Below are 27,828 nucleotides of genomic sequence, written 5' to 3'. Positions count from 1 at the left end.
GCCGTCCAATCGTGACGCGCGCTCGGCCCTGCAGGGGCGGGCGCGGCGGGCCCCATGGCCGAAGGCACCATGGCCGTGTACCCCGACAGCCCCGCGGGATTCCCCCGGCACCTCCAGGCCGGCGCGATGCGGCGCCGCTTCTGGGGCGTATTCAACTGCCTGTGCGCCGGCGCGTTCGGGGCCCTGGCCGCCGCCTCCGCCAAGCTGGCCTTCGGCAGCCAGGTCGAACCCAGGGCGCCGCCTGGGCGGGCGGGCGGGCCGGGCGGAGGGGGGCGCGGCGGGCCAGGGCGGGCGGGCCGGGCTGGGGGCACCGGGCGGCGCCTCACCCCCGCGGGTCTGTGGGGCCCGGTCCGCAGCGGGGCTCCGCCGTCCGCTGGGACGGAGAGCATCCCTCCTAAGCCCCCAGTGTAGGCGGTAAGAGACGTCATCCCTGGGGACCCAGATCTGTCCTCTGATTGGCCTAGTTCGCCCTCGGGGACGAGGCGCCCCTCCTACATCTGTCTACCTCGTATTTTGAGGCCCTTGTGCCTGAACATGTCTCTCAACGTGACTTAATATGAGAAGCCTGTCGCCCGTCTCATTACGCCGTAATTAACGGGTGCTTTGACCTGTCTGCCCCGCTGCCAGGAAGCCTGGGAGTTTGGGAAACGTCCTGGACGTTGCCCTGACGCTGAGAATCCTAAACTGCCTCCCTACATCTGCTAATGTGTACTTTGCGTCTGCAACCCAGGGGTAAGCCCTGACCTGGGCAATAAGAGAGGCAGATTCTGGGGGTTTCAGCCTCTTTAGGGCTAATCCAGTGGGAGCTGCCTGCGGGAGGTTAGTGCCCTGCGGGAGGTGATTCCTGGAGTAAGTGGTCCAAAATAAGAGGAGTATCTCTATGACACCTGAGGTTTTTCTGGTCTTTTTAATTGTGCACCAGGCCTTCATAACCCTTTATATAAGCAGGCTGCCACTGGCACATACAGTGCTTGTGTGTAAATTATACGAAGACACCCCTTCCTCGAGACACTGCATATTCAGCTGCTGGAAAACTGTTATGAGAAATAAGAGATGATGTTTAAATGGACACAATGCCCACAGAAAGCAGCTTTATCTGCGGGTGGGGTGCTGACTGGGAACCGAGCAAGGGGGTCTGCATATCCTTTGTGTAGGAGGCTTCTAAAGATCCTCTCTTCTCTCAAGGCTCTCTGCTTTAAAAAAAAGAGACACAGAGAGATAGAGAGAAAGAAAGAACTTGGCACATTCCCCAAGCGATACCTGAATCACCAAATAGTCTCAGGGGGGTTTCCCTAGGCAGGGCTGTGTCCTGGTTAAGGGCTTGGAGCCACACAGCCTGGGTTTGAATCCTGGCGGCTCCCACCAGCTGTGGCACTTTAGGCAAGTGACTTAATGCCTCCGGTGATTTATCTGTAAAATGAAGTTAAGGAATAAATGAGAATGCACTTAACCACTTAGCACAGGGCCTGGCACAGAGTGAAAGCTCAGGAACGCCCAGTGGGAGCAGAGTGGGTTGTAGCCTGCACAGGCTGGGGGAGACATGATTAATTGGTGCTTTACCGGATCCCGGGAAGTGAGGACTCTGCCTGATGTGCTCATACGACAAAGTAATAACTCGTTGGGCCTGTGGGACCAACCAAGCACTGCTGTTCAGGAAAACACTGGTGATGGAGTAGCATTTTACTTCTGCCCAAGGTCACGTGGCCAGCAAGACGGCCAAATAAGTGCCATCTCTGTGTGTTTCAGCTGTAAAATGGGTGTGCTGCCCACTGAAGGCCTGGCAGGAAAGTTCTGAGGACCCCTAGGCTGTGTTGGGATCTCAGGGGCCCGGCTGCCAGTAACCACGACCCTGGTGTGTGGTGAGGGGCTGCTGGTTGCAGTGACACCTTCTCCTGCAGGCAAACGTGGGCTTCTGCACCTTAGGCATTATTGTGATGGCGACGACCAATTCTCTGATGTGGACGTTCTTTAGCCGGGGCCTCAGTTTCTCCATGTCTTCAGCCATTGCTTCTGTCACGGTGACGTTTTCAAACATCCTCAGCTCGGTGAGTAGCCTGAGGGTATGGTCCCCCTGTCCCAAGCCCAGGTTCTGGGTGGGTTGTCCTTGGGCAACTCCTGCCTCCCAGAGGAGAGAGGAGAAAGGACAGGACCTTAAGTGGTGGATGGGCTGTGGCTTGACCCCTGGTGGCTGCCCCTCTAATCTCTCAAATGGGAATTCTCACGATAGATGGGAATGAAGTCCAAGTGTAAAGCCAGCCTGCTTGCTGCTCACCCAGGCTGGAGCCCTCCTGGTCTGCACGACCCAGCTGTGTCCTAGGGGTCTGTGAGCTCCAGCATGAGATGTGGAGGGTCTGGGTTCTTCCCTCTGGTAGCCCGAGGTCACCCAGGTGGGCTGAGCCCAGTCTGTCGTGCAGTCCAGGGAAGGGGGATGAGATAGGCCCGCTCAGATCAGCGGACCCCGGTGCCAGCCGCTGGGCCTCGCTGCTGACCTCGTTCTTGTGCACTTTGCTGGGGTCCAATGCTATGAGCCAGGTGGCCTCCCCGCTTCCACCCGTGAGACCCAGATGAGTCGCGTCACTTGCTGAAGGTGGCAGCTGGGTTTCAGCCCGACTTGTGGCTCCAGACCTGTCCTCCCGCCCTGGGAGGGCCTCCTGCCCTGGGAGGGCCATCAGCTGCAGGAGAGCCTCACAGCTGTCTCTGTCCTGCAGGCCTTCCTGGGTTTTGTGTTGTATGGAGAATGCCAGGAGGTCTTGTGGTGGGGAGGAGCATTCCTCATCCTCTGCGGACTCATCCTCATCCACAGGAACCTGTCGCCTCCCAGGAAGGCCTTTCCACACAAGCAGCAGTAGCGTCCGTCGGCTGGGTGGACCCGCTGGAAAGAGCGATGGTGGCTCACGTTGGCGGAGGGGACGCCTCCCCAGGGTGATGTGCGGGTGCAGGGAGATGCTGCCGAGTGCAGCTCCGGCCTCTGTGAGGGGCAGCGTGCAGTGTCCCACCGGAAGCGGTCTTCATGCGTCTGCACGGTGCTTTTGACTCTCACCCTCCCGGACCCGCCACGGAGCCTTGGCAGAGAGGCTAGAGACCCTGGGGTCGGTCTGCTTGGTGTACACACTTGAACCACGCTGTCATTGTAGCCTGTGGCCTAACAAAGCCAGTCACGTGACATTGGTGTCTGACCGGTGGGGCTTTCCGACAACTTCACGTTGATGTTTCAGGCTGTCTGTGTCCTGCTTCTGTGTTATGGCAGGAGAAGGAAAATGCGATTAATACTTTTTTGTAAGTTAAAACTACCAGCTGTGGAATCCTAATTCTTTCCTACATGTTTTTTCTTTCCTGAGTTTTTGGAGCAGCCAGGGTGAGTGGCACTTGCTGGAGCAGAGTTGAACCCCCGCTTTCCCTGGCCTGCGGCCTGCCAGGCCCAAGCGTGTGGTTCCTTCCTGGTCTCCAGGCTGGTGCTCTTCAAATTCGGGAGGCTCTGGCCATTCTCGGTGCTCAAGGAGAGAAACTTGGCCTCGCTTCGGGGACCTGGTTTTATTTTACTTATTAGGAAAGAAAACTGGCTCAGAGGCAGCTCCCGCCCCTACTTCACCTCTGCCCCCCCCCCATGATTGTCTTTCCCAGACCCTTGTGACTTGTGCGCGTCTTGCACCATGTGAACAATTCCTAGTTCAAAACCCGTGTTCTGCCTGCAGTCTCCCCGTGCGTCGCTTCGATTGGATGCTCTCTGCTCCAGTTCCCTGGGGCTCCCCTGGATGTCCAAACCCTCGCAGCTCTCCTGAGCTTGACGGCTGGCCCAGGGGCATCCTCAACATTCTCTGCAGTAGGGCTGGGGGCCAGTAGGCTCGGGGAGAAGAGGGTCACGTCCAGGCTGGCCCCTGCTCTGCGTGCACATAGCACCTTCATTGCCCCCCTCCAGTCCTCATTGCAGCTGACAGATGGGCTTTCTGAGACTTCCATGGCTTCCACCGACTGGATGTGGCCCTAGCCCACCCTGCCCCAGCTTCCCTCATGCTGCCTCCGTGGGTACCCCCAGGACTGACCCTGGGCACGCCCGTGTTTAAAAGTCAGGGAGACATGGAGGAATCAGGGAGACGAGTAAGCAGACAGTCGGTGAGGTAGGAGGAAACCAGGCGAGTGTGGTGTCCTGGAAGCAGCTCCAGCAAAAGGCAGTGATCACCCAGGCTACTGCTGCTGAGGTGAAGGCTGGGAAATGGCCATTGGACTAGTAGAAAGAACTTTGACAAGAGCCGCTTTGAGGAGTGAGGCCGAGAGCCTGAGATCAGGTTCATGAGGCAGTGGTGGGTCATGTCCGTCGGTGCAGAAAAGACATCTGACAAAACTCAGCACCTTTTCATGATAAAAGCATTCAGCAAACTATGAATAGAAGGAAAGTGCGTCAACATGACAAAGACCACCTATGAAAAACCACAGTGGACTCCACAGTTAATTTTGAAACACTGAAAGCTTTTCCCCTAAGATCTGGAACAAAACAAGGAAGCCTGCTTTGACCACTTCTGTTCAACATGTCCCTGAAAGGTCTAGCCAGAGCAGTTAGGCAAGAAAAAGTCATGCAAATTGGAAAGGAAGAAGTAAAACTTTTCTCTGTTCGAAGATGACATGATCTTATGGGTAGAAAATTCTCAAGATCCCAGGAGGCGGCCCCCTTTCTCAGAAGCCTCGGGCAGGCCCAGGGGAGCCAGCACCCTGCGCTCAGCAGCACCCCCTTCCCTTGAGCAGGGGTCCAGCCTGGGAGGAGGCACCTCCTGTGCCAACGGAAAGCCCTTGTTAACGGAAGCCCTTGTTCTGCCCTCCACAGACCTGCTCAAATGATCAGCATACTTTTACTTACACTGACTGCTGCAGGATACCTGTGGTTCCCTGGGTCACATGTTTTCTGTGAACACATTTTTTAAACATCTTGTGCTGGGGATCACGTGGGCATCTGGGGAGCCAGCAGATCATCTGAACTCCCAGGGCAAGGGACCCTCTCCGAGGGGTTGGGCTTTTTAGCCCCAGTTGGACATACTCTGGCAGAGCACGTGTGTGGGTTGAATGAAGCTTCTTTTTTGTGTAGTTTACATGCCATTCAGGATTGGTGGGCTGGGCTGTAAACAAAAACCCTCAATCCTTGTCACTTTTGCCCCAAATGCCTGCCTCCCTGGCATACAGTAGGTGCTCAATAAATGCTCATTGCATGAAAGGTGATTGCTGCTTCTGCTGGAAATACCCCATGGGAGATGACCCAGAGAGAAGGGTGTAGTTAGTAACTCCTCACATGCAGTTTGGTGCCTGTATGTGACACTTGTCTTCACACTGGAAATGGGAGAAAAGGGGCTTTCTTTGAGGTGCCCTCCAGGTGACCCGAGGAAGGATGCTGTGCAGGGGACTGGACTGGGATCTGCTGCTGAAGATGGGACACTCCAGCCACTGAGGTCAAGCAGAGCTTTTATTCAGAGAAAGGCAGAGGACTGCGCCCGGCCTCCCTCCCGGGAGCCCCTTGTTTTGACATCAGCTGCAATGCCAAACAGGATGCTACGGTACCAACAGCCGCCCAGGCCGCAGAGAGGCCACCGTGTCACTGGTGTGAGGACATGAGGAACAGGTTATTACCCACAGGGGCCCAGACCAGGCCTCCCAGAACTGGACATGGTTGAGGTCTAGCACAGAGCTGAGCTCAGCGAGGAGGGAGAGGCCCAGTGTGACTGCAGGTAAAAGGCCTCCCGCCAACTGATCTGAAGACAGAATGGCTTTGGGGCAGGTGGGTACATCTGCTTTCAGGCCAAGCTGGTCCCAAGAAAGCAGTTTCAAGCCCGTTGTGCAAGGACACATCTCAGGGGCCCCAGCAGTTAGCACACCCCTGACCTCAGGCCTGAACTCAGCAGAGAGCAGCAAACCCTCTTCCTTTATTCTAACCTCTAACCCTGCCTCCTTGGGGACTCCAGGGGGTAGCACTGTCTTGCTCCCAGGTGTGGAGTCTGGTGCACAAACCACCATGCTGACACCCCAGGGCTGCCTGCTGGGTTAGGGCCTCGACTACCGGCCTCTGGGTCAGAGAACAGCGCGCTCCCAAAGTGGGCAGCAGCTGCGCCCTGCCTGACGGCGTTAGTGGCTGCTCACATCGTCATGAATAAATATTAAAGCTGACGTGGACCGAGAACATGCGTCCAGCCTGGGTGTGGAAGCCCGTGCCTTTGGTTGCTCTGCCCAAGCTCGAGTCCTGCCTCCACCCTTCTGCTGGACACGACCAGAGAGCTCTAAGCAGGGACTCGGACAGAGCGGGTCGGAGTGCCGGCCCCTCTCAGTAATGAACCCGAGTCTGATGGGTCTTCTGTGGTAGGCAGGATGTCTCTGACAGAATCTCTACCCTTCGTGGACCACCCAAGGGTGCTACTCCTTTCTTTCCCACGGTCCCCACCGCCTTCCTTTCTAAGAGATGTGGGCTGCGCCTCCCAATGCTGTCCTTTCTCATTTAGTTGGGGCTACAGGCCCCGCTGGACCAGGACCATTGCTCTCCCGCCTGGAGCTGGGAGGGGACCCGGACACAGACTGTGCATGGGCAGGCTCTCCACCCATACTGGTGCAGCTGGCACTGGGGCAGTGGGCCCGAGAGGAAAACAGAGGCCCACCCTGGGGCGCGGGGGCCACCCGTCGGCCAAACCTGGAGTGAACCCTTGTGTTGGACACTGCGTAAGGAAGATGCTGCTCCAGCAACCACTGGAGTGGGGCTCCCCTGCTCAGGCCTTCAGGCTTCAAATGGGGTGACCAGGGTCCAGGCTTCCTGGTGGAGTGGGGGGTGTCTGTCTGTCTTCCTGGTTCATCAACCTGCAGCTCCTATCCACCACCCATCTTTTCAGAGACAACATGGGCACTATCTTGGGAGAGATGGCCAGATTTCTGGTCAGTGCTGCCCAAGGGGGTTGTTAGACTTCCTCCAGGAAGGAAAGTAAAATGAAGTTCTCGGGGGAGGTCAGAGAGTCCCCAGCTGCTCTAACTAGGCCTTTCCCACCCCTACCCCTGCCTGTGAATGGACAGATTTGTAGCTACAAGGAAAGACAGCTCCAAGCTGTCTGACTCAGCGAAAAGTCAGGAGCTGTGGAACAGGAGCTAAGTTGGCTGTTACTGTCACCACTGAGGCTTGTTTCCATTCTGGGTACGTCCCGCACGTATGTGTGTGTGTTCAGCCTGGTGTTGGGTCCTCAAACCCTGACCCTTCAAGGGAGCTGTGGCTGCCATGCCTTTCTCCTGACAAGCAGCAGGGGGAGCCCTTTCCAGGCTTGGTCTCCTGTCAGTGTCCCCCCCACCTGGGTCCGAGGCCATCCCTGCTCTGCCCTTCCCTTGTAACGTCCTGGCTTTAGTTCTCAAAAGCAAGAAGGCAGGGCCCCAACTTTCCTAAGAGAAGACAGACACAGGCCAAGAGAAGCCAAAGGCAGGTTCTCTTCTGCCCTGGGGCTGCCCTGTTCAGGGATAGGCCCGGTCATGGGGAATGGCTGCTGACAGGCTGGCCCCGGGCGCTCTCCATACACGAACTTGGGGAGTCTCTTGTCCTCTGTTGCCCCTAGTCCGTCCCCACCCCCAGGCCTGGCCCAGCACGGGGAGAGGGAAGAAGGGTCACAGAGGCTGGCAGTGTGAGGGGGTGGCCTGAGGGGAGCAGGGGTGCAGGGGAGTGCTGCCCTCCGTGGGCCCCGAAGCCACACCACCAGGTGACAGCGACTGCAGCGCCGGCCCTGTCCCCAGTGGCATCACTCGTCTGTCACCTCCACAGAGTCCTCGTCCTTCCTGTCCTCCGACTGCTCCTCCGTCTCCGTGTTGGTGTCTGCCACCTGCCGCACCCAGTCCTCGTCACTGAGAGGCGCTGGGTGACACGGTCCTGAGAAGGGGTTGAACCAGTTCAGGGAGAAGGGCCCGCCAAAGGCCTCTTCCACCGCCTTCCAGCTGCCTCTGTGCTCCCTGGGCTGGTGCTTCCGTTTGAGGCGCTCGATGCCCTGGGGGAGAATAAGAGGGTCAGCATGGCACGGGCTGTGCACCCCTAGCCCTGGCAGAGCCCCGCGGCCCCTCAGAGGGCTGACGGGCGCGTAGGGAGCAGCTCAGGGGCAGGCCTCCCTCTCCCCCCACAGGTGCAAGTTAGCCCAGCCTCGCTGAGCAGGGCCAGCTGTGCACAGGGGCCAGGCCGCCAGAGGCCAAGGAGTCACATCCCAGGCCTCCCCAGTGTGAGCTGGGCCACCTGTCCTAAGACCACTAAAAGGTGACCCTCACTGGGTATTCTGGGCCACTCCCCCCATGGTAGGCACAGCCAACATGAAGGATGACGGGGGAGGGGAGAGCACAGGATACAAACAGCAGTGAAGTGAGGAAGCAGATTGTGTACAGCTGGTGACAACATGCAGCGGGCAGCTGAGGGCACACAGTCGCTGTGGGGAAGCAAAGGCTGGCGTCAGGTCTGCTCATGCAGGAGACACAGCCTGCGGCCCACTCACCTGCCTCTGGTGTGGCTGCAGAAAGGGTGCTGGGGAAGGGGAGAAGCCCCCGAGATTTACAGTTACAGGCGCAGCCAGGCCAGCTCTGCAGGCCCACGATACCCTCCAGAGGCTTTACCCCGCTGGGGCCTCTGCTTTCTCCATTTCTTCTGGGAGCCAAGGTTCAGGAGGAGCCAGTGGGGTTACTTTTTCCTGGAGGGACTCAATTTTGAGTTTTGTGTGGATTTAAAGGTGTCCCGAAGCCAAGTTCTTAGGCGGAGGTTTGCGGAGGCCACAGTAATACCCACTTTGGGCTCAAGCGAACCAGAATGGTCCCATTCCTGGTAAGGGGGTAATGGCCCAAACCAGCACCTCTTGCAGGCATATGTGACTTGGGCCTTTGGGGCCTCGTCTTCCTGGGTGACACATGAGCTGTGATCTGTAAATAAAGCCGCCAGCGCCCCAAAATGAATGTACCAGGACTGTAGTTCCCGAGGGAGACAGAGACCCAGTTACATGCTCTGTTAGCACCCAGCTGAGAGCCTCAGAGCAAGAGCAGGTCACACCCTGCTCCCCACATCACGGGATGCAGAAAGTCACATGCTACAGCCGGCAAACGCGCCCCCCGCTCTCAGATGGCCAGGGAACACACTCCTTGTCGGTGGCTTCACATCTGTTTATTGCAACCCACAGTACAAAATACTTCTCTGTTGCCGACCCACCCCGCCCCCCGCAAAGTTTCATGAAGCAATACTTGTCCTATACTGTGTAATGTGCTATTTTTTGATTTCTTTACAAAAATGCTGTTGCAAACCAACAAACTCATCTCACAAGTCATGAACAGTTGTGGCCACTGTTTGACGAGTGCAGCTCTAACAGGTGACACTCACTAAAGCCACATGACGCACCAGACACCACGCTGACATCCACATTCATTACCCTCATGGAACTTGTGATTCAGACGATCATCCTGATTTTTACAAACGAGAAAACTGAGGCGGAAGTGGCCCAAGGTCACAGCAGGTAAGTAGCACAGCCAGGATTTGGCCCAAAGACTGAGGCCAGGGCCCCACACCCCTCACCAGGCCGCATTACGTCAGCTGCAGGATGCAGGGTGCCCTCATGTCCATGTGCCGCCCCAGTTTCTGCAAAGCTTCTCTTAATTCCTTGGATCAGCTTCATCAGCTCCCGTGCAGGCGGAGAGGGGTCCCCGGGGCCACTCTGCTTTGCTGGGGTAATGACACCACTCCAGTCACCATTGATTTTTTTTCTCTTGAAGGAGAGAGAGGGTGGGGAGATGAAGTCTTCAATTTGGGAGAGTGGCCTGGCCAGCGGCTTGTCTGTCTCATTGAATTCCTTCTATGAGGCGGTTCGCAGCTCAGACATGTATTTAAAAGACGAGAAAAAGCCCCGTGGGTGTGGAGGCACCCAGATGGAAACCAAAGGCCAGGACGTGCGCACGTGTCCACCCCAGGCTCCAATTACTCACCCCCATGCCATCTGGGGGGCCCCGGCTCTACTCTCCCCTCGCCCTTCTGGGCCCATTCTTCACCCAAAGGGCCCCTCGGTCCAGAAGCCAGTCAGACAGATGAGATGAACAGAACTGCTGGACAGACCAGTAATTAGTCTCCCTGCAAGCACTTGCACTGTTTTCTCAGCATTCATCTGCTGGGGAGTCCATGAGCACTCAGGACCACAGCAGCAGCATCAGGGGCCACCTGCAGGGCAACCCCCTCCAGCCCCGAGTGGATCCTCGGACTTGAGTGTGCCTGCGCCAGAATCCTCGCGGGGCTGCTGAAATCCAGATGGCCGGGCCCCACCCTCAGCGGGGGTCTGAGAAGGTACATTTCTAACAAGCTCCCAGGAGATGCTGCTGGCCTGGGTGCCGCACCCTGAGAGGCACCGCCTCAGGGCAACACCAGCCAAACAGATTCTCCAGAGGGCTGTTAGCAAAACCTTCCTCCACATGTTTGGTATGTAAGGGCCTCTTCTGGGTTGGGACTCTTCAGCTCTGCTGGCTGGCTCACCCTGCAGGCTGGTGCACTCTAAGTCTTGAAATGAGAGAAACTTAAAACCCAGGGGCCTGGCCGGGAAAGCCCCATCAACCTCCCGCGGTCTGGAGCTTGTGTGTGATGCCGTCCTCACGCAGCTGGTTCATAAACATTCCTGAATTGACTTCATCTGAACGACTCCTTCATCAGGAAGGTGGACTTTAACTTTCTAAGCAGCGTAGCCGGAGGGAGCAAAAGCTGGGAATTCAAGCTGTCTTACTTTTGGTTCTTTCAAGAAAAAAGTTATTACAAAGAAATGGTTACGAGTAAAAGGAGACATGGCACATGCATTTCTACCCAAATTCACTGTGTGCACGAGGTCCCCAAGCTGATGCAAATCTGCACACATTTGTTTGGACCTAGGCCTTTTGCATGTTCAGTCTGGTTGCTATGAACACAAACCTGAAGTGGACAGGTGGGAACAGGTCCAATCCAACTCGCCATGTCTGTCATCTTCCTCTTTATTTTTCACTTGCCTCTCCAGCGCCCATGTTCTCACTCACTTCCCATGTGAGCACCATTCGGTCCTGTCAGAAGTCCTGGCCGAAGCCCGAGGCTGGGCCGCCTTCATGTAGACGGACGTCTTCTTTCGTTAGACGTCTGGGAATACTGAGAGCTTGGGGGAGGCCCAGGTCTTCCCGTGTGGACACCAGGCTGGAGACCAATCACTACCCTGCAGGTGACAGCCACGGTCGCTGTCACTGTGCTCTTGACAAAACGTTTTCTGTCTCAGTGAAAATGAAACAGGAAAAACACAGGGAAGCTTGGGGATATTCCTATCTTCTGAGGGTAGCACTGCGCTCTGGCTTGAGAACCGGGGAACATTCATCCTTTCAGCGAGAGGGCTCATAAAAGCCCAGAGGTAGAATCACACCAGCTGCTGGCAGGAGCCTTTCTCTGGGAAGGAGGCATGCTCAGGTTTAAACAATGAGTTTCGAGTTTTAGGACTCACAAAGAAAACCAGAGACCATCAGCACTATCCATTGCATTCCTTAGAAATTCCAGAGGAGAAAAGGACCAACTTGGGTCACTTTAAAAAACGCCCTTGAAGATGGGGTATTTAGAGGGCATCCTTAATACTTAAAAATATTCCCTGGGTCCCCCTCGTGTGGCAGGAGGACCAGAGTGGCACAGCTGCCTCCCAGGGGACGGATCCCTGAGGGGTTTGAGCAGGACCAGAGCCTTCTACCCTCGCCGTGACTACAGCACACACAGCACAGCAGGCAAGGCCAGGGTAACTGACGCAGCGTCGCAGAATTCTTTGGTGAACGACTGAAGGGATGCCGGCGAGCTCCTCAAAGCAGCGCCTCAGAACTGTTTGTGGACGTTTGGCTTTCAGCTGGGTGGGCAGAAGCAAGGGGGTCTCTCCCCCAAGCACAGCCCTGGAAGCAAACTCTGCAGGCCTGATGGCTTTTTCTGGAGCAACTGAGGACCCATGAGCACAGGGAAGGGATTCGGGCTATAGAAACCTGAAAGCCTGGTGGGGAAGCTTGTTCAAGAGGGAGACCTCCTGTCCTTTAGAAACAACATAAAACCTCATTCCAGAGAGGGAGCAGAAAGAAATGTTCTCTAAAGAATGAAAACAAATGCCAGAGCAAACACATGTTGACTGGACAATCGTCTCTCCCCACAGGGTAACACGGGGAGAGAGAAGATCTCAATCAGAACAGGTTTTGGAAAAATTTTATTGCATTTTGTTTCCATGTGGAAGCACTAACAGAATTGAAAAGAGGCAGCATGTGCCACTAACTTTTCTGAAAAAATCACATGGCTAGATTCACGGTCTCCCTATCCAAGACTGTATTTAAAACCTTATTCCCCCACCCCAACCCCAAGCAAAAGCTGAAAAAACAGGTTTGTGGTGATTCCTTATAAAAACAAATCCATGTGTGAGAATTCAGATGGTCGGTATTCAGATTTCTGTGATTTCTGCATTTCATGGGCACTTCCTGTCTCCTCACCAACCCCACAATCGTCAGGCCTTCCTCTTGCAAATGAGACAACAAAGGAAGTGCCTCCAAGTGGAAAAGCTACCCAGTCCCTGCCAATTCCAGGGACTGGGGTGGCCATCCACCAACTTTCAAAAGTTGGGGGGCTGGAATGTCACCCATGTGTCAGAGTCAGCCCCATGTCAGGACAACCGTCTCCCAGGTTAAAATATAGGCAAGACGTGGGTATGTGCACATTTGTGGGTCTAAAATATCAGAAAGTGAACCCACTTTGGTGACTTACAAAATGAGGAAGAAAGGGTTGACGTAGGACTGCAAGTGTGGGGACTCCAGCTGTCTCACTCAGCATTAACACAGTGTGTAACTGAACTCTCTCACTAGGAGGGAAGGAGGGGGACACTGAGCAGACATAACAGGACAACGGCGCTTGCCTGAAGCTGCGTCATTTTCTTCTTTTGATTGTGTAAGGCATTTGGAACCGGAAAGGCTTCTTTCCTTCACACTCTTCCAAATAATCACAGGGAATATAACTGGTGATTCAGAAAACAAGACCCCTTTCATCTCCCTCCCACCCCACCCCGGTCACTCCAAACACCCAAGTCCATAAAGTACAAGGCAGGCAATTGATTTCGTGGATTATGAGGCAAACTGTCCACCTGGGGATGAGGCCCTCCTGGGGGCGCCAGCCCTGATCCTGCCCCTCCAGGCCACAAGGGGAAAGCATCCATCTTCGCTGAGGTTTTCAGTCCCGTGGGGCCCCTGTCACTGCCTCCGGGACAGTGGGGGTCGCGGGCCCTCCTATGCTTCCCCTGCCAGGCATCCGGTCCGGTCCATCCAGCACCAGCGTCACGTCTCAGTTAGTAGAAGTGGGCACGGCCCGCAGACAGCACCCTCCACGTTAGTCATGCCAGACAGACAGCAGAGAGGAAACCAGAGGCCAGAGAAGTGATTTTAAAAAGGAAAAAAGGAGAGCAGCTTCGGTCACCAAAAAATAGGATGATCTTTTAAAAATAAAACATGGGGGCATTTTTTTTTCTCTGCAATGCTCAGCCATTTTACTCGAGACATAAAAAAAAGTTTTAGAGTAGTTGTTTTGCTTTTCGGTTTAAACATTCATGAGAACGGGCCGGACGGTGGTGCTGTGATGTGGTTTGTGTCTGGGTGGCAGTGCTGGTCAGGGGTCCTTCAGACCACGTATTGGGACGGGTCTGCCTTCCCTTGGTCTGGCGTGGCAAAGGGGCTGGCCCAGCCTAGAGAGAAGGGGTGGCCAAAAACGGCTTTCATGTTCATCCATTTTGTTTTTTTAGCCCATCTTCTCTCTTCCTTTTTCAATTGTTCTATTCCCTGAAAACAAGAACAATCAAACTTTCAGTCAAGCACTTTATTGCTGTGGGTTTGGGGGAGGGAAGTCCATTAGCTTGAGGTGAATGGAGCACTGCTTCCTTTTCAAAGCCGTAACGCTAACTACGTAACACATTTTCTTCCCTTTCTCTCCTAAAAAATGTTTTTAAAAAAATCCTACATTTTTTTGGGGGGTGGGGTGGGGTGGACACATGTTTACAAGTCCGTCCAGGAAGAGTGGAAAATGCGCACCGTCAGCAGGCGCCTAAGCCGTTATTCCGTCTGCCACCCCGGTGCCCTTTAGGTGACAGGGACACCTGCGCACTCGGGGTCCTCACTGGCTCTGCAGAGGCGGTTCTGGCCTGGCGCTGGCTATGTGTGACGTGGTCGGGAAGCCTCAGAGCTGGCGATCATGACAGCCAACGATGGCTGTTCACTTGGGATCAGTTCAAAGGAGGTGTGAAGTTACTATGACCACTTTGCAGACAAAAAAAAAGGAACAAATCAGATGGCTGCTCTGGCGCTGTCAGTCTCGCCAGCCTGGGACGTTGGGCTGGCGAGGCACAACCGAGAAAGCAGAACAGGAGGGAGAGACAGGGGTCAGGGGAGAAGTCAACAGATGAGGAAGGAGAAAGGATTAGTACAGGTTAGAGGGGCCAGATGGACAGACCAGTCAACCTCAGTCACGGCAAAGGTCTTCCCAGGGCTCTTGTGTGGAGACGTGTGACCAGAGGCCACCTTAGCAGTTGTCACTGAGCCCGCACCGCTCCCCACACTAAGTCTTCACGGGAAAAATGGGGGCTCCAGAGAAAGCTGGTCCCCCTCTTCTCCCTTCTTCCAATGGAGCTGGTCAGTGGCCAGGGGGTCTGCCTGCCGTGGTCTCTGGTGAAGTGGGGGGGCAGGAATGGGGCCCGAGGGGACAGCCCTGTCTGAGTCTCTGTTTACAGCCTGGGGACGTGGGAAGGACAGAGGTGAGGGGAAGACACCATTTCCCATGAGCTGTGGGCCTCCCTTCCTTTCCCCTTTCTTTCCCAACACGACTCCCTTTAGGAATGGCCTTGAGGTGAAAGAACAGCGAGGGCCAGTGCCGTGTAAGCTCTCCTTCAGGTCCCCCAGAGCCCGGTCTGTGTGGTCTGGCAGCACCCCAACAGCGGGCGGGGCTGGACAGTCACCTGGGTTCCCTGCAGGTCTTACGTGGAGAAGTTGGTCATGTTTACTGCTTGCATACACAGCTGGATCTACACCACTAGCGACTATTTTTACAAAAACTCTTTCACAATGATGTTATTTTTTACAAAAGGAGAAAGTTGCTGAATGCCACACAACCTTCTACATTCGTTGGGAATTGTCGCAGAACAAAGGATGGCGCCTGGCAGCCAGGAGACCGTCCTCTTCTCTGCACGCCGACTGCCCACACACACAGGGCAGGGGCCTCAGCAGAGGTTCAGACTGTTTTCCTGTGAGCCACCATCTACAGCTGACACCCACCCGGCCCGAAGCGACCCCACAGGGGACCTCGACCACTGCTGAGAGCTGCCACTTGAGGGGACCCAGAAGCCAGGACGGGCTCAGGACCTCATCACTCTGCACCTTCCTTGGACCCCAAAGCCAAAATGGGAAGAAACGCCCACATCACAGCCATGGACTGACCACCTTGAGGCCCTGGGACACCTTAGGAAGGTGGGGGGGGGGGTGGCAGTGGCCCCAGGGGAGCGGGCTCCCGCCCAGCCCAGCTGGCAGCTTTGCCGCTCCCAGAGAAGGAGCCGTGAGTGGGTGGAAGGTGGGGGCAGGGAGAAGGCCAAGGGCGAGGACCAGAGCTGAGCCAAGTGGAGGTGACCTAGAGAGCTCGCTCCATGGATCTGGGGGCTCGAGGCAGGCGTGTCTCCTGACTCTGCCCTCGGGACGAAGTCATGAAGTCACGTCCTCTGGGAAGCAGACTGCCTGTGCCAGCTGGGTTACGGCACCCTTTGTCCACCACCGTCTCCAGGCCAGTGGCCCTGGATGGGAGGGTGTCCCAGGGGCCAGCAGAATGCCTGACACAGAGCAGTGTGCAGACAGAACCATACTGGGAGAACGGAAGGACTTATGGCAAAGGGAACCCTTCACCAAGGCTGCTGGGCCCATTCCTGCTATGACCTGCCATGCCAGCCCCAAGGAGGAAACTTATGTGTAAAGATCCAGTGTCACTGCCAACGGGGGAATGTGCCCTGCACACCAGGGCCTGGCCATGGGCTCTCCGGTCTGGCCTGCAAGCAACACCCCCAGCAACACTGGCCCCGGGCCCCCCCCAGATCCCAGGAGCAGAGGTGGGGGGCAGGCTGGCTGCTCACCGTCTCGTCTGTGCAGATGGAGTGCACCTGGGTCCCAAACATCACCGACGTGAAGATGAGGAAGAGCAGCCCCTCGAAGCACAGCAGGATGAGGAGGATGACGGTGGTGGGCGGCGAGAAGGAGCTGCACTCTGGGAGGGAAGGCACAGGGGCTCAGGGCAGTGGCCTGTGGCCCCCGCCCCAGGGCTCCCACGCTGCCTCCAGGCTCAGTGGAAACCACCTGCCACAGCCCTGGCTGCACAGCCCCGAGGGGAGCGTCCCTGGCAGGCCTTGTGCACTGCGCTGTCTGCCCCCAGCCAGCCTGTGATGTCTGTATCCCAGGGCCGAGCACAGCGCCTGGCACACGGAAGGAGCCGGGAAGGACCCAGGGCTGAGGCACGAAGGCCTGACGACACCACAGGAGGCACAGGTGCAGGGGCCTCCGTCCAGGCCTGGCCTTGAGACTCCAGGGCATTGCTGTACCGGTCATGCTGACTGGCGCGTGACCCAGGCAAGGCCCTGTCCCGCTCCAGGCCTCCAGGTTTGACTACAGGTGATTGTGCTGTAAGCAGTGGAATCCTTTGTCTGAACAAAGTCTAAATCAGAAACCCCACCCACCGAAGAGAAAAGCAGAGGTGCTGTGGGAGATGGTGGGGAGAGCGGGACGGAGCCCCTTCCCTGGCTCCCCGCCATCAAGGCAGCTTCTCGGGAACCCCTGGGGGAATGTGGCCCACACCAGGAGACGGGGCCCCGCTGATGGCACTGGCAGCACACACCAAGCCGGGGGTCGCCCTTGCCGACAGCCGCTGTGCCTGTCAGGCCGAGCTGTTCCTGCATCTGTCTGCTCCAGCGCTCAGGCTTCACCGGGCTCTGGGGATTCAGGGAGTAAGCACCCCTCGGAGCCGCCCTGCTGGCTCCTTCCCTCGAACATCAGGAGGCACAGAGAAGGTCAAATGTGGGAACGACCTTGGAACCCAGCCCCCCAATCTGGGAACTCAGCACTGACTGGGTGGCAGGGTGAGGAACGTCTTGTGGAAATGCCTCCATCTCCTCATTTTCCCTCGGATCTTAATGCCTCCAGATGGTCCCCTTCATGGGTCCTCGTTGGGCAGGGCCTGGTTGGGTGGCCACAGGTGTGGCAGCTGCCTGCCTGGCCTCGGGGCTGGGCGGGGGGTAGAGTGGGGAGGGCGAGGGCTCTGTGGTCAGGCAGACACGGTGGGCTGTGGTCCTGGCACCAACTTCTGCCCTGAGTTCTCATTAAGGTGTCCCCACTAAGATTCCGTCCTGGCCCCTCGTGTCTTTCCTGTCCCATGCATTGTGGAATCACCTGTCCTTTTTGTGCTTGCATGCTATCTGCCTCTCCCATGACACCTCCAGCTCTAGGAGGGTGGGGACTTCGTTTGGGTCCCTGCTGTCCAACCAGCCTTGGAGACCTGCTGACAACAAACGAATCTGGGCTCTGGGCTCTCGGTCACCCTTCTGGACAGTGGACTGACTGAGAATTCCTGAGGGAACATTGGCACAGCGTGGCCTCGTCCCAGCACACAGGGTGCTCACCCGGTGAAGCTGTCTTGCTCTCTCCTTACCCACCTCAGTACAGCTGCCCTCTCAGTGTACTCATGTGGGGGACAGTCCCCCGCCCCTTCTTACACAAGCTGGATGGCCCACCAGCTCATCCAGGGCTGAACAGTGATGGCAGTAACTGTCATACAGCCCATCTCAGGCCTCCACTTGTGGATTGTCCGGTACCTTCCCTGTCCAGCTGCCACAGGGACTGGGTGCCTCAGGCCTCCTCCCTCAGGAGTCTTGACCAGAGACGACCAAGAAAACACTGGGCATGGGAGTTGCCCTGACAGGGCTGGAATCCCTGCTCCACCTGAGGCTTGGATCTCAGGCCTTCTTCTTAGCTGTGTGAGCTCAGGAACTTGTTCAACCTCTGTGAGCCCGGGGTTTCGTCATCTGCAAGGTGGGGAGCACCCCTCCCTCGCTGCAGGCTCGTTATAAGGTTGAAATCAGGTTCGGCTCAAAAAGCCCTCTGGGCCAGGCCTGGCTCTCAGTGGGCAGTACGAAAACGGCCCGTCGGCTCCATTCCAACGACACAGGCATTCCGCCTCATCCAGGCTGTGTACTCTCATCACTGCCCAGGTCGTCATGTACATTGGTGATGAAGCAGTTAAAAAACCACCACCACAAAAAAACAGTTTAAAAAAGCTTCACCTTCTAGCCAGAAAATTAGAAATAGATTTCTGCAAGATTGGAATAAAGTGACCTTTGAATAAAGTGTTTTGCTGAAAGACACAGAAACAAAAGTCCTCCTGTCAGGGCAGGGCTCCCACTCCCTGGACACGCCTCCTGCTCCCTGGGCACCTCAGGCGAGCGGCTCTGTCCAACTCACTACTTTACCTGTGGAACTGACTTTAAGGGGCTGCTTTTTATCCTGATGAGAGACTTGGGGCTCTGCTGTTTCTTTCCTGGTCACTCCAAAGGCTTGCAGGAGATCTAATAAAATGAGGTTGGCTCCTGGCACCATGACAGAAATAAAGCGCCCGCCCCCTCGGGCCACCCCCCCCCCCGCAGGGAGGGATGCCTGGCGCATACTCACTTGTCCAGTCTTCTTCAAAGCAGTGCAGGAAGTGGAATCCCACCATGATGAGGGCGTGCAAGGAAATGAGAGCTATGTACATCTGAAACGGGAAGGCAATGCAGATGCCATTGTTGCGGGAACATTCGGACCATGCAGGCTCCCGGGATGGGGTGCTCAGATACCCCACTAGGCCCACTGAGCTAGGTGGAGGGCCGACCAGGAGCGGGGGGCCACAGACGCATCTGGTGACTCCCCCGCTGCCCCTGCCCCCAGCCCTGGGTGTGAGGTGAGCAGCCACTCACTGGCAGCGTGTGGGACAAGAACAGAAACAAGTGGCAAATAGCCATTGGCAGGGTGACCTGGGCTGTCCCGGGCAGCTCCACCCAGCTGCCTCTCCTCACTTGCAAAGTCAGGGTGCTGAGAGCCCATGGTCCTTCCAGCCCTCACACTAACCCCCCCCCCCCCCCACCTACTGCTGCTGGGGGAGGGCTAGCTCTTCACCCAAACTGTCCTCTTCAGCTCCTTAGACTGGACCCTGGGGATGGGAGCCCAGAACGCACAGCCCTTGCTTTGAGCTAATCAACTCGAGCCAATTTTCTAGATGCTCAGTGAAGGGACAGATGGGTCCTTGTTGAGCTGAGAGCCTGGCAGACAGGTGGAGGTCCACACGGCCAGGCAGTATTGTGAACAGCAGCAGAGACCACGGTGAGTGTTGAGGATTTGGGGGAACACAGTGCCCCACTGCTGCGGGGGGGTGGGGGGTGCAGAATTCCGCGGCTGACTTACTGTAAACAGGACGAAGTACTTCTGGTTGTTCTCACCCACGCAGTTATTGACCCAGGGACAGTGGTGGTCCATCTTCCGAATGCACCGCTTACAAACACTGAAAGAAGCCACAGGCAGGCTGTTGGGAGAGAGCCCCAGAAAGCAATTTCCAGGCTCTCAGCCTCACATGGAAAGGTGCTGGCTCAGGTAGTAAATGGCCATCAACTGTGATTGCATGGCCATCAGCTGTGGCTAGTTGGCCGTCAGCTGTAACCAGTGAGCCATTGGCCACTAATATAACTGCTGTGGCTACGCTAGCAAGAAGATGGTGGCTGAGCCTGCAAGCGGCACAGTGAGGGTTGAGAATTGTGTGGCTCCTGTTTCCTGTGTCTCCAACCCAGCCGCCAGCGAGACTATAGTGGTATGACTGCCCTACCTATGGCTCCGTGGGTGTTCCTTTTTGGCCTCACCATGTCCTGCGTTCTTATGTGGGGAGCGGGAGCAGAGACCCCGCAGGCCGCCCCGCATGACACATGGCGCAGCGAGCAGGGTACGGTGCTGTGCCGGCCAAAGCTCTCCGAAGTGTGGTGGAGCAGTTTGTGCGTATGAACACTCAGTCTCAGGAAGACCAGGAGGAGCAGCTGCCGGAGAGCTGGACCCCCGTGGAGGGGTGGAAAGACGTGGACGGTTCCCCAACCAGCAGAGGCCGGAGAAAGCAAAGGACATTGCGGCCCTGTGGGCTGGGAAGTGCTTGCTGAGGCAGCCCGGATGCAGGACCTGTAGTCCCAGGAGGAAACACTTGCTGAGTCCTCCATGGGAGATGCCGGTGAGGTCAAGGTCGTCCCTCATCCCCAGGACAGTCCTGGCGAATGACTGTGGACTATGGGGAATTGCCTTCCATCCCTAATTTAATGGACCGCTTGACTGTTTGCTTGGGAACATACCACCATGTAGTGGAACTGGCTGATGTTTGCTTTTGTGTCTTGACCGGCCGCCATTGAGAATATGTAAACACCTTGACTGTGAGCCGCTGTTGTTCCAGCACGGTACCCTGAGAGGCCCAGGAGAGTGGCAGTGCCCTGAGAGCCCTGGCTGAGCCCAGGAAGTCTGGCTGTGCCCAGAGAGAGTGGCAGTGTCCTGAGAACCCTGGCTGAGTCTGGGGAGACTGGTGGTACCCTAAGAAGCCCAGGAAGTCTGGCTGTGCCCAGAAGGACTGGTGGTGCCCTGAGAAACCCTGGCTGTGTCCAGAAGGACTGGGGGTGCCCTAAGAAGCCCAGGAAGTCCAGCTGTGCCCAGAAGGACTGGTGGTGCCCTAAGAAACCCTGGCTGTGCCCAGGGAGTCTGGTGGTACCCTAAAAAGCCCAGGAAGTCTGGCTGTGCCCAGAAGGACTGGTGGTGCCCTAAGAAACCCTGGCTGTGCCCGGGGAGACTGGTGGTACCCTAAGAAGCCCAGGAAGTCTGGCCATGCCCAGAAGTACTGGTGGTGCTCTGAGAAACCCTGGCTGTGTCCAGAGAGCCTGACTGTGTCTAGGATATTGCATTCACCTCCAGGCTCCTCGCACAGGGCCCCTCGCGGAAGATGCTTGTCGCGTAGATTGTGAGGCGAGAGCCTGTAGGGGTGGTGTTGGGAGAGAGCCCCAGAAAGCAGTTTCCAGGCTCTCAGCCTCACATAGAAAGGTGCTGGCTCAGGTAGTAAATGGCCATCAACTGTGATTGGCTGGCCATCAGCTGTGGCTAGTTGGCCGTCAGCTGTAACCAGTGCGCCATTGGCCACTAATATAACTGCTGTGGCTACGCTAGCAGAAGATGGGGGGCTAGCAAGAAGATGGTGGCTGAGCCTGCAAGCGGCGCAGTGAGGGTTGAGAATTTTGTGGTTCCTGTTTCCTGTGTCTCCAACGCAGCCGCCAGCGAGACTATAGTGGTGTGACTCCCCTACCTATGGCTCCGTGGGTGTTCCTTTTTGGCCTCACCATGTCCTGCGTTCTTATGTGGGGAGTGGGAGCAGAGACCCCGCAGGCCGCCGCGCGTGACACATGGCGCAGCGAGCAGGGTACGGTGCTGTGCCGGCCAAAGCTCTCCGAAGTGTGGTGGAGCAGTTTGTGCGCATGAACACTCAGTCTTAGGAAAACCAGGAGGAGCAGATGCCGGACAGCTGGACCCCGTGGAGGGGTGGGAAGATGTGGACGGTTCCCCAACCAGCAGAGGCCGGAGAAAGCAAAGGACATTGCGGCCCTGTGGGCTGGGAAGTGCTTGCTGAGGCAGCCCGGATACAGGACCTGTAGTCCCAGGAGGAAACGCTTGCTGAGTCCTCCATGGGAGCTGAGGGTGAGGTCAAGGTCGTCCCTCACCCCCAGGGCAGCCCTGGCGAATGACTATGGGGAATTGCCTTCCATCCCTAATTTAATGGACCGCTTGACTGTTTGGGAACTTACCACCATGTGGTGGAACTGGCAGATGTTTGCTTTTGTGCCTTGACTGGCCGCCATGGAGAATATGTAAGTACCTTGATTGTGAGCCGCTGTTGTTCCAGCACGGTACCCTGAGCGGCCCAGAGAGAGTGGCAGTCCCCTGAGAGCCCTGGCTGAGCCCAGGAAGTCTGGCTGTGCCCAGAGAGAGTGGCAGTGCCCTGAGAGCCCTGGCTGAGTCCGGGGAGACTGGTGGTACCCTAAGAAGCCCAGGAAGTCTGGCTGTGCCCAGAAGGACTGGTGGTGCCCTGAGAAACCCTGGCTGTGTCCAGAGAGCCTGACTGTGTCTAGGATATTGCATTCACCTCCAGGCTCCTCGCACAGGGCCCCTCGCGGAAGATGCTTGTCGCGTAGATTGTGAGGCGAGAGCCTGTAGGGGTGGTGTTGGGAGAGAGCCCCAGAAAGCAGTTTCCAGGCTCTCAGCCTCACAAGGAAAGGTGCTGGCTCAGGTAGTAAATGGCCAACTGTGATTGCATGGCCATCAGCTGTGGCTAGTTGGCCGTCAGCTGTAACCAGTGAGCCATTGGCCACTAATATAACTGCTGTGGCTACGCTAGCAGAAAGAAGAGAAAAATGGGGTCTAGCAAGATGTTGGCTGGGCTGGCAAGCGTGGATGGCGGTTTGCGGACAGTGTGGATCCAGCCTCCAGTGAGAGTATAGTGCCGCCAGAGAGACTATAGTGGTATGACTCCCCTACCTATGGCTCCGTGGGTGTTCCTTTTTGGCCTAGCTACATCCTGCGTTCTCTTGTGGGGAGCGGGACCAGAGACCCCGCAGGCCGCCCGCGTGACACATGGCGCAGCGAGCAGGGTCTCCCGCACGACACAGGCTTTTAGGGGTGTCCTCATGGGGACGGGGCGGGGGGGCCGTGGCAGCCCAGACCCAGCTCCAGCTCCAGCTCCTCCACACAAGTGGCCTCCTTGGGCACCTGGCATTTGCTTGGAAGGCAGAATCACAGTCATTCCAAACAGGGCCAGTCCTTCCCCTCCATCTTGTTTAACATAAAAGTAGGGTGGGATTGACATGGCCACTCTCCTGAGGAGCAGAGCTGAGAATTTAGTTTACTGAGAGGACACAATGAAGAAACAGTTTCAAAATGTGACAGGAAGAGATGGGCTGCAGAACACAGCTGCTTCCAATTTCCCCAAAAGACCAAAACCCAAGGGGTGGGTGGAACTTCCCAGCTGGGTGGAGCTTCTCTGCAGAAGCTTCCAGGGCGGGTGTGGCTGATGGAAGGGAGAGCTGGATGAGTTCAGAGCTGGGTGAAGTGCAGGCCGTCGCAGGGTGGCGGGAAGCCCCCTCCAAGGACCTTTCAGCTCTAAGATAACATCCAAACAGCCAAAAGCAAAGCAAAATGGTCATTGAGTTTAAGTGTTGATCTGATGATCTAATTAATTTGCAAATTACTAACTTGTTATTGGGATCGTTTTTTTGGATGGTTTCAAGCTTAACTGATAGCAAACAACCCTCCCCCCCTTTGGACAACACAAAAACTATGACAGGAATGCACACGTATGATGGGGGCTTGAAAGCAACTGCCTCCCACAGGTCAAGTTCAGGAAGACCCCCTGCCAGCAGATGGGTCATCAAAAGTGTTCCTTTTCCACGTCATTGATCTTGGGGGCATTATTAGTTCAAAACAGTTTGAAATACGATAAATACGAGCTTGGAAAGAATACAGTGTTTGTAACAATTAGATTTCTTTTTTAAAAGTTCTTTAGTTCCCACTAGCTCTTCTTTCCACTAGTTTCCATGACTAACTTTATCTCAGGTTCAAGTGCGCAGTGGGCTGTGCTGGGTGGCCCTCCAGGAAGGGTTGGCCGTAGGGCCCTGCGGGGGGAGAAGCTGTCTCTGTTCACACAGGCTGCCTGCTGAGCTGTCGCTGACCGACAGCAGGAACATGCAGGGGGAGGGGCTCCTGTGGGTGTGGGGCTGAGCTGCCCCAGACTCCAGGCCAGGAGCACAGACTACTGTGAAGGAGGGCTCCCCTGCGAGGCCCCCGACTCTGAGCTGCAAGGAGGAGGTGTGGCCGTTTCTAAGCATGGCATGAGCTTTGGTGGCAAGGCAGACCTGGGTCTGCTGCGCTGCCTGGTCAGGCTGGCCAAGCTCCGAGCCTCAGGTTCCCCATCCATAGGAGCTAAGTTAGTACTAACATAAGGAAAAATCGAGACCAGACCCTGGGCCTGGCTCTGAGGAGTGCTGGAGTCATTCTGGGCTCCGCCCTTGTTCTTCTCTACAACTTCAAAGGGCCTCGCTAACAGCACAAATGGGCACATCTTGGAGAGGCTGGCCCAGCTCCAGAATCTCCCTGGGGCCAGGAGGGCAGAAAGGGAGGCATGGAAGGGGCATACATGGAGAAAGTAAAGAAACAGTCAGGTACCAGCAATTCCATCACCTGGTGTCTCTCTCTGCATGTGTGTTACCAACTTAGAAAATACGCATGAATAACATATAACACAGGCTTTAGTTGGTGACACTTGTCCCCGGTGTAGTTTGAAAGGTCCTGACAAGCAGACAGTGAAGAGCGATACCCCCTGTACCCTGGGCCTCAGCCACCAGGAGCCCCCTCCCCGCCATGGAGCCACCCTCTCAGCCCTTTCTTGCTTGTCCTTCCTGAGACAGTCGGCTCTCAGGCCCCTCCCCGTCCGGGGAACAAACTCCTGAGGGTTCCCACCTCCCTGCTCCAGGCTCTTGAGCAGTTTCTCTTCCGTCAGCACTTATTTCTAAAAGAGGTTTCAAGTGGGTGCTCTGGGGCGTGTTTGGTCAGCAGCAGAGAGGGGCCCAGTGGCCTGACACCCTCTGAAAGCTGCCCAAGAGTCACACAAGCTCTCTCGGCCGCTCACCCTTTGTTCTCCCGGCCCCTCTGAAGAGACCAGGCGTGAACCTGGGAAGCTGGGATTCACAAGGGGCTAAGTCTCACGGGGCAGCCAAGTTAGAAAACTATGCAGCCTTCAGGGAGCAGGGAAAAGTGAGTCCAGAGTGCTGCTCTCTGTTTCCTGTTTGCAAAGACACGAAATGCCAGGCTGGCCCCCTGGCTTATGGAGCGGGTCAGAAGCAGGCTGCAGGCCTGGGCGGTGACGGCCCACATCCTGCCGAGCTGTTTCACCTCAGGCACCATCTGTCATGACGAGGAAGAAAAAATGTGGGCCTCCCACAACCATAACACCCCATTGGGCAATCGGTCACCTCAGAGGCAGCCCCCATGGCACGGTGGGCAGGGGGCTCAGCCTGTGGTTGCAGAGTGCCTCTCCTTGGAAGGAGGACCCACCCACATCCCACCGGCTGGAAGGAACTCCTACAGGTTCAAGTTCAGGGAGTATCTGTGCCCAGCCGAGCTCAGGAATTGGAGAGTTTTAAATTCCATAGGCTCCTGGGAGGAGAGGTACCGACAGCTGGTCCCCGGCACACGCGTGTGTACAAACTCCCTCGCCTGAGCAGGCGAGACTGACACCAGCCAGGCAGCAGGCCTCTTGGCTCAGCCAGTCATGAACCCTGCTCTGCTTGGGGTGCTGGGGATTCTGCTTGTCCAAAACGGTGGATCCCCAGATGGCGTGGGCCACCACCAGCCAGCACAAAGGAGCAGTTGTCAGCATGCACTTCCTGAGTTAGGAGCAGGCAACGCACAGGCAGCCCCGTCAAGTTCATCCGAGTCAACAGCGCAGTGCTGCCCAGGCCGGGGTGTTCACTGCACTGAAGAACACACCCTCGGCCCGTCCCGAGGAGCGAGGCCAGGGGGAGGCGGCGAGGAAAATGTCAGGCGGCGGAGGCAGCCGAGGGCTCAGGGAGGGCAGAGCAAAGAACCACTTAACCCCTCTGAGCCCCAAGTCCTGCCAGGAGTCAGTCCTACAGCGCAGCCGTCTCTGACCGTGACCGAGGGGACGAAGACAAGAGGACTGGGGGTGAGAGCCAGTGGGCACGGTGCCCGAGACACAGCAGTGATCAGGGGCTGCATGCTGCCCTCCGAGAGCCAGGCAGGGACCCCACACAGTAATGACCCCTGCAGGATCTGTCACAGGACCCGAATGTTCCCACAGCCGCAGGCTGGCAAGGAGGACTTCCCAGATTCCTCACAACCTCTCCCCACCCCAAACACGCTCCAGTCTGACAAAGGGACCAAGCGACATGTTTGTGATGGAGCATTCAAAGTACCCTTGTAATGACAAAGTGCAATTTTTAGCTAGCTGTCTTCAAAGAATTCTGAAAACGAAAAGGGGAAAATCATCCAGATAAGATGGGGAAATGGCTTTTTTGGCTGAATTCTACAATTGTCACAACCTCTTGAAATTTTGCTGTAAAGAAAAGCCTTCATTCAAGGATGACTCTTCATTTCCCTATGAAGTTTAAGGGGACAGGGCCTGCCTCTTACATGGGTCAAGTACCAGCCCTTCAGAGAATGATTCTCTAACGCTCTGTCCTGAAGTAAGAAAGCTGTGAGGGAGGGGCAGCAGGATTTCCCGGGTCACCATACATATGGAAACAAAGGCAGAGATGTCCCGGGCCTGCCCCTGGCCCCCCGGGTCCTATGCCAGGTGTGAGACAGGTGTCACATTGGAAAGATAGTGAGCTCATGGGTATTGGGAGGGAGGCTGACAGTGGTCACTTGGTGCCCAGGGCCGGGGGACATTCAGAGCCCAGCCACTGAAGGCACCCACGGGGGAGCATGTGTGTGGGGGGCAAGCCCTGGGGGGTTGCGTGTACCTGCAGTGGTGCGCTCGGTCGGGCTTGATGCTGCAGCACTTGGGGCACTTGTACACCACCTGTCCCGGCTTCAGTTGTAAACTCTCGATGAATTCTTTAGTGGCGTTTCCTTTGGGCACTGCCCCCTGTAAGAGAGGAAAGGTGTCACGGTTGGGCTCGGGCTCCCGTCAGCTCTGACATTCCACAGTGGACACGGTCACTGGAAAGTGGCAATGACACACACAGGGGTAGGACACGTTCATCAACATGGGGACTCTGTTCAGAAATAACAGATGAATTTTATTGACAAAGAATTTTCCTAAGGAAATGCCAATGGGTGAATGTATGGGTGGGCACCATATTATCCTTTCTACCCTTTCAAGTGTCCAAAGTGGTTCATTACAATTTTTTCTAAACGTTCAAAAAAGAAGTAGGAAAAAAAATCTGTTCTGCAAAATGCAGTCAGATGCCAAAAACCAAAATTTGAAAGCAAACAAACTTAGGGAGGCACGGACTATATGGTATGTACAGTGACACTGAGGACATAGTTTTGACACTAAACAGGCCATAAAAGTACACAGCTACTGACATGGGAAACACCTATGACAGATTGTTAAAGGGGAGTAGATTTCCAAACAGTATGTAGAACATAAGCCTATTTTGGTACAGACTTTATATATATGCATATATAAAAAGACAAAAATATGTGCAAGGGCACTAATGGTTATCTCACATAGTAGAATCACAGGTCATTTTTATTTTCTTGACTATATTTCTTAAATGCTCTAGTATGAACATGTGGCTTTTGCAATAAGAAAAAAACTCATTAAAAATACAAGCAAAAAATTATACCAGGGAGGAGCTACCCAAAGCAGGAATATAACCAACTTTCCTGAAGTTTGTAACCAAAATGCTTTGACCATCACATCTTGATTCAGCTGAGGGTTCCCCTTGAGGCACCAGTGAAGGGTCCCAGTTAAGGTCTGATTCACAAGGCAGGGAGGGCCCAGCCCACCCCGAGGAGTGGATTTTAATAAGGGCTTGGGAAGGGCACTGGCCGAGGCAGAGGACAGGGTCCTACAAAAGCCAGGAGGGCCTTATTTTTAATTCTCTTTAATGTAAAAAGTGATTGAGTTCAGGCAACTTTTATGGATCCTGAAGCTATAAATGGAAGTCTGTATTATCACATGTACAAGGGCAAAGCACGGAGGAACAGCATCCCCAAGGAGACGAA

General features: G+C 55.9%; 2 protein-coding genes across 10 annotated transcripts in view; one reads left to right on the top strand and one right to left on the bottom strand.

Annotated features, from left to right (window-relative positions):
- The first annotated feature begins 9 nt into the window (after positions 1-9).
- TMEM42 (transmembrane protein 42) lies at positions 10-16,130 on the top strand. Of its 3 annotated transcripts, none has more exons than XM_088798207.1 (3): positions 10-222; positions 1,899-2,045; positions 15,095-16,130. In XM_088798207.1, the coding sequence occupies exons 1-3, from the start codon at positions 55-57 to the stop codon at positions 15,965-15,967; spliced, it is 1,188 nt and encodes a 395-aa protein (XP_088654333.1). In that variant the 5' UTR covers positions 10-54; the 3' UTR covers positions 15,968-16,130. The 3 variants fall into 3 exon arrangements, with proteins under 3 accessions (XP_088654333.1, XP_088654335.1, XP_088654334.1); XM_088798209.1 differs by lacking the exon at positions 15,095-16,130 and adding an exon at positions 2,804-3,308; XM_088798208.1 differs by lacking the exon at positions 15,095-16,130 and adding an exon at positions 2,709-3,308.
- Positions 5,429-27,828, bottom strand: part of ZDHHC3 (zDHHC palmitoyltransferase 3) — a 45,973-nt gene continuing 23,573 nt past the window's right edge. For 3 of the 7 annotated variants that reach the window (XM_019724063.3, XM_019724064.3, XM_019724061.3), the window contains 6 exons: positions 26,616-26,740; positions 19,474-19,570; positions 18,706-18,787; positions 18,507-18,602; positions 16,125-16,255; positions 5,429-7,982 (listed from right to left, as the gene is read on the bottom strand). In XM_019724063.3, the coding sequence (XP_019579622.3) occupies positions 7,740-7,982; positions 16,125-16,255; positions 18,507-18,602; positions 18,706-18,787; positions 19,474-19,570; positions 26,616-26,740 (774 nt within the window). In that variant the 3' untranslated portion in view covers positions 5,429-7,739. Of the gene's footprint in view, positions 7,983-12,170; positions 13,798-16,124; positions 16,256-18,506; positions 18,603-18,705; positions 18,788-19,473; positions 19,571-26,615; positions 26,741-27,828 lie in introns of those variants that run through there. The other 4 variants (XM_074312523.2, XM_019724068.3, XM_019724065.3 and 1 more) reach the window with 3 other exon arrangements.

Source organism: Rhinolophus sinicus, chromosome 5, assembly GCF_057876585.1.
Source record: "Rhinolophus sinicus isolate RSI-liver-muscle chromosome 5, RSI-T2T, whole genome shotgun sequence".
Lineage (NCBI taxonomy): Eukaryota > Metazoa > Chordata > Mammalia > Chiroptera > Rhinolophidae > Rhinolophus > Rhinolophus sinicus.
Note: the sequence above shows the minus strand (reverse complement) of the source record. Positions and strands in the feature narration are given on the sequence as shown.

Bases quoted from the DNA above. Each gene is read 5' to 3' on its own strand.
- TMEM42 (XM_088798207.1), top strand. From the start codon at position 55: ATGGCCGAAGGCACCATGGCCGTGTACCCCGACAGCCCCGCGGGATTC. The intron at 223-1,898 runs GTCGAACCCAGG...CTTCTCCTGCAG, and splicing joins AGCTGGCCTTCGGCAGCCAG to GCAAACGTGGGCTTCTGCAC. The intron at 2,046-15,094 runs GTGAGTAGCCTG...TTTTTACAAAAG, and splicing joins TTTCAAACATCCTCAGCTCG to GAGAAAGTTGCTGAATGCCA.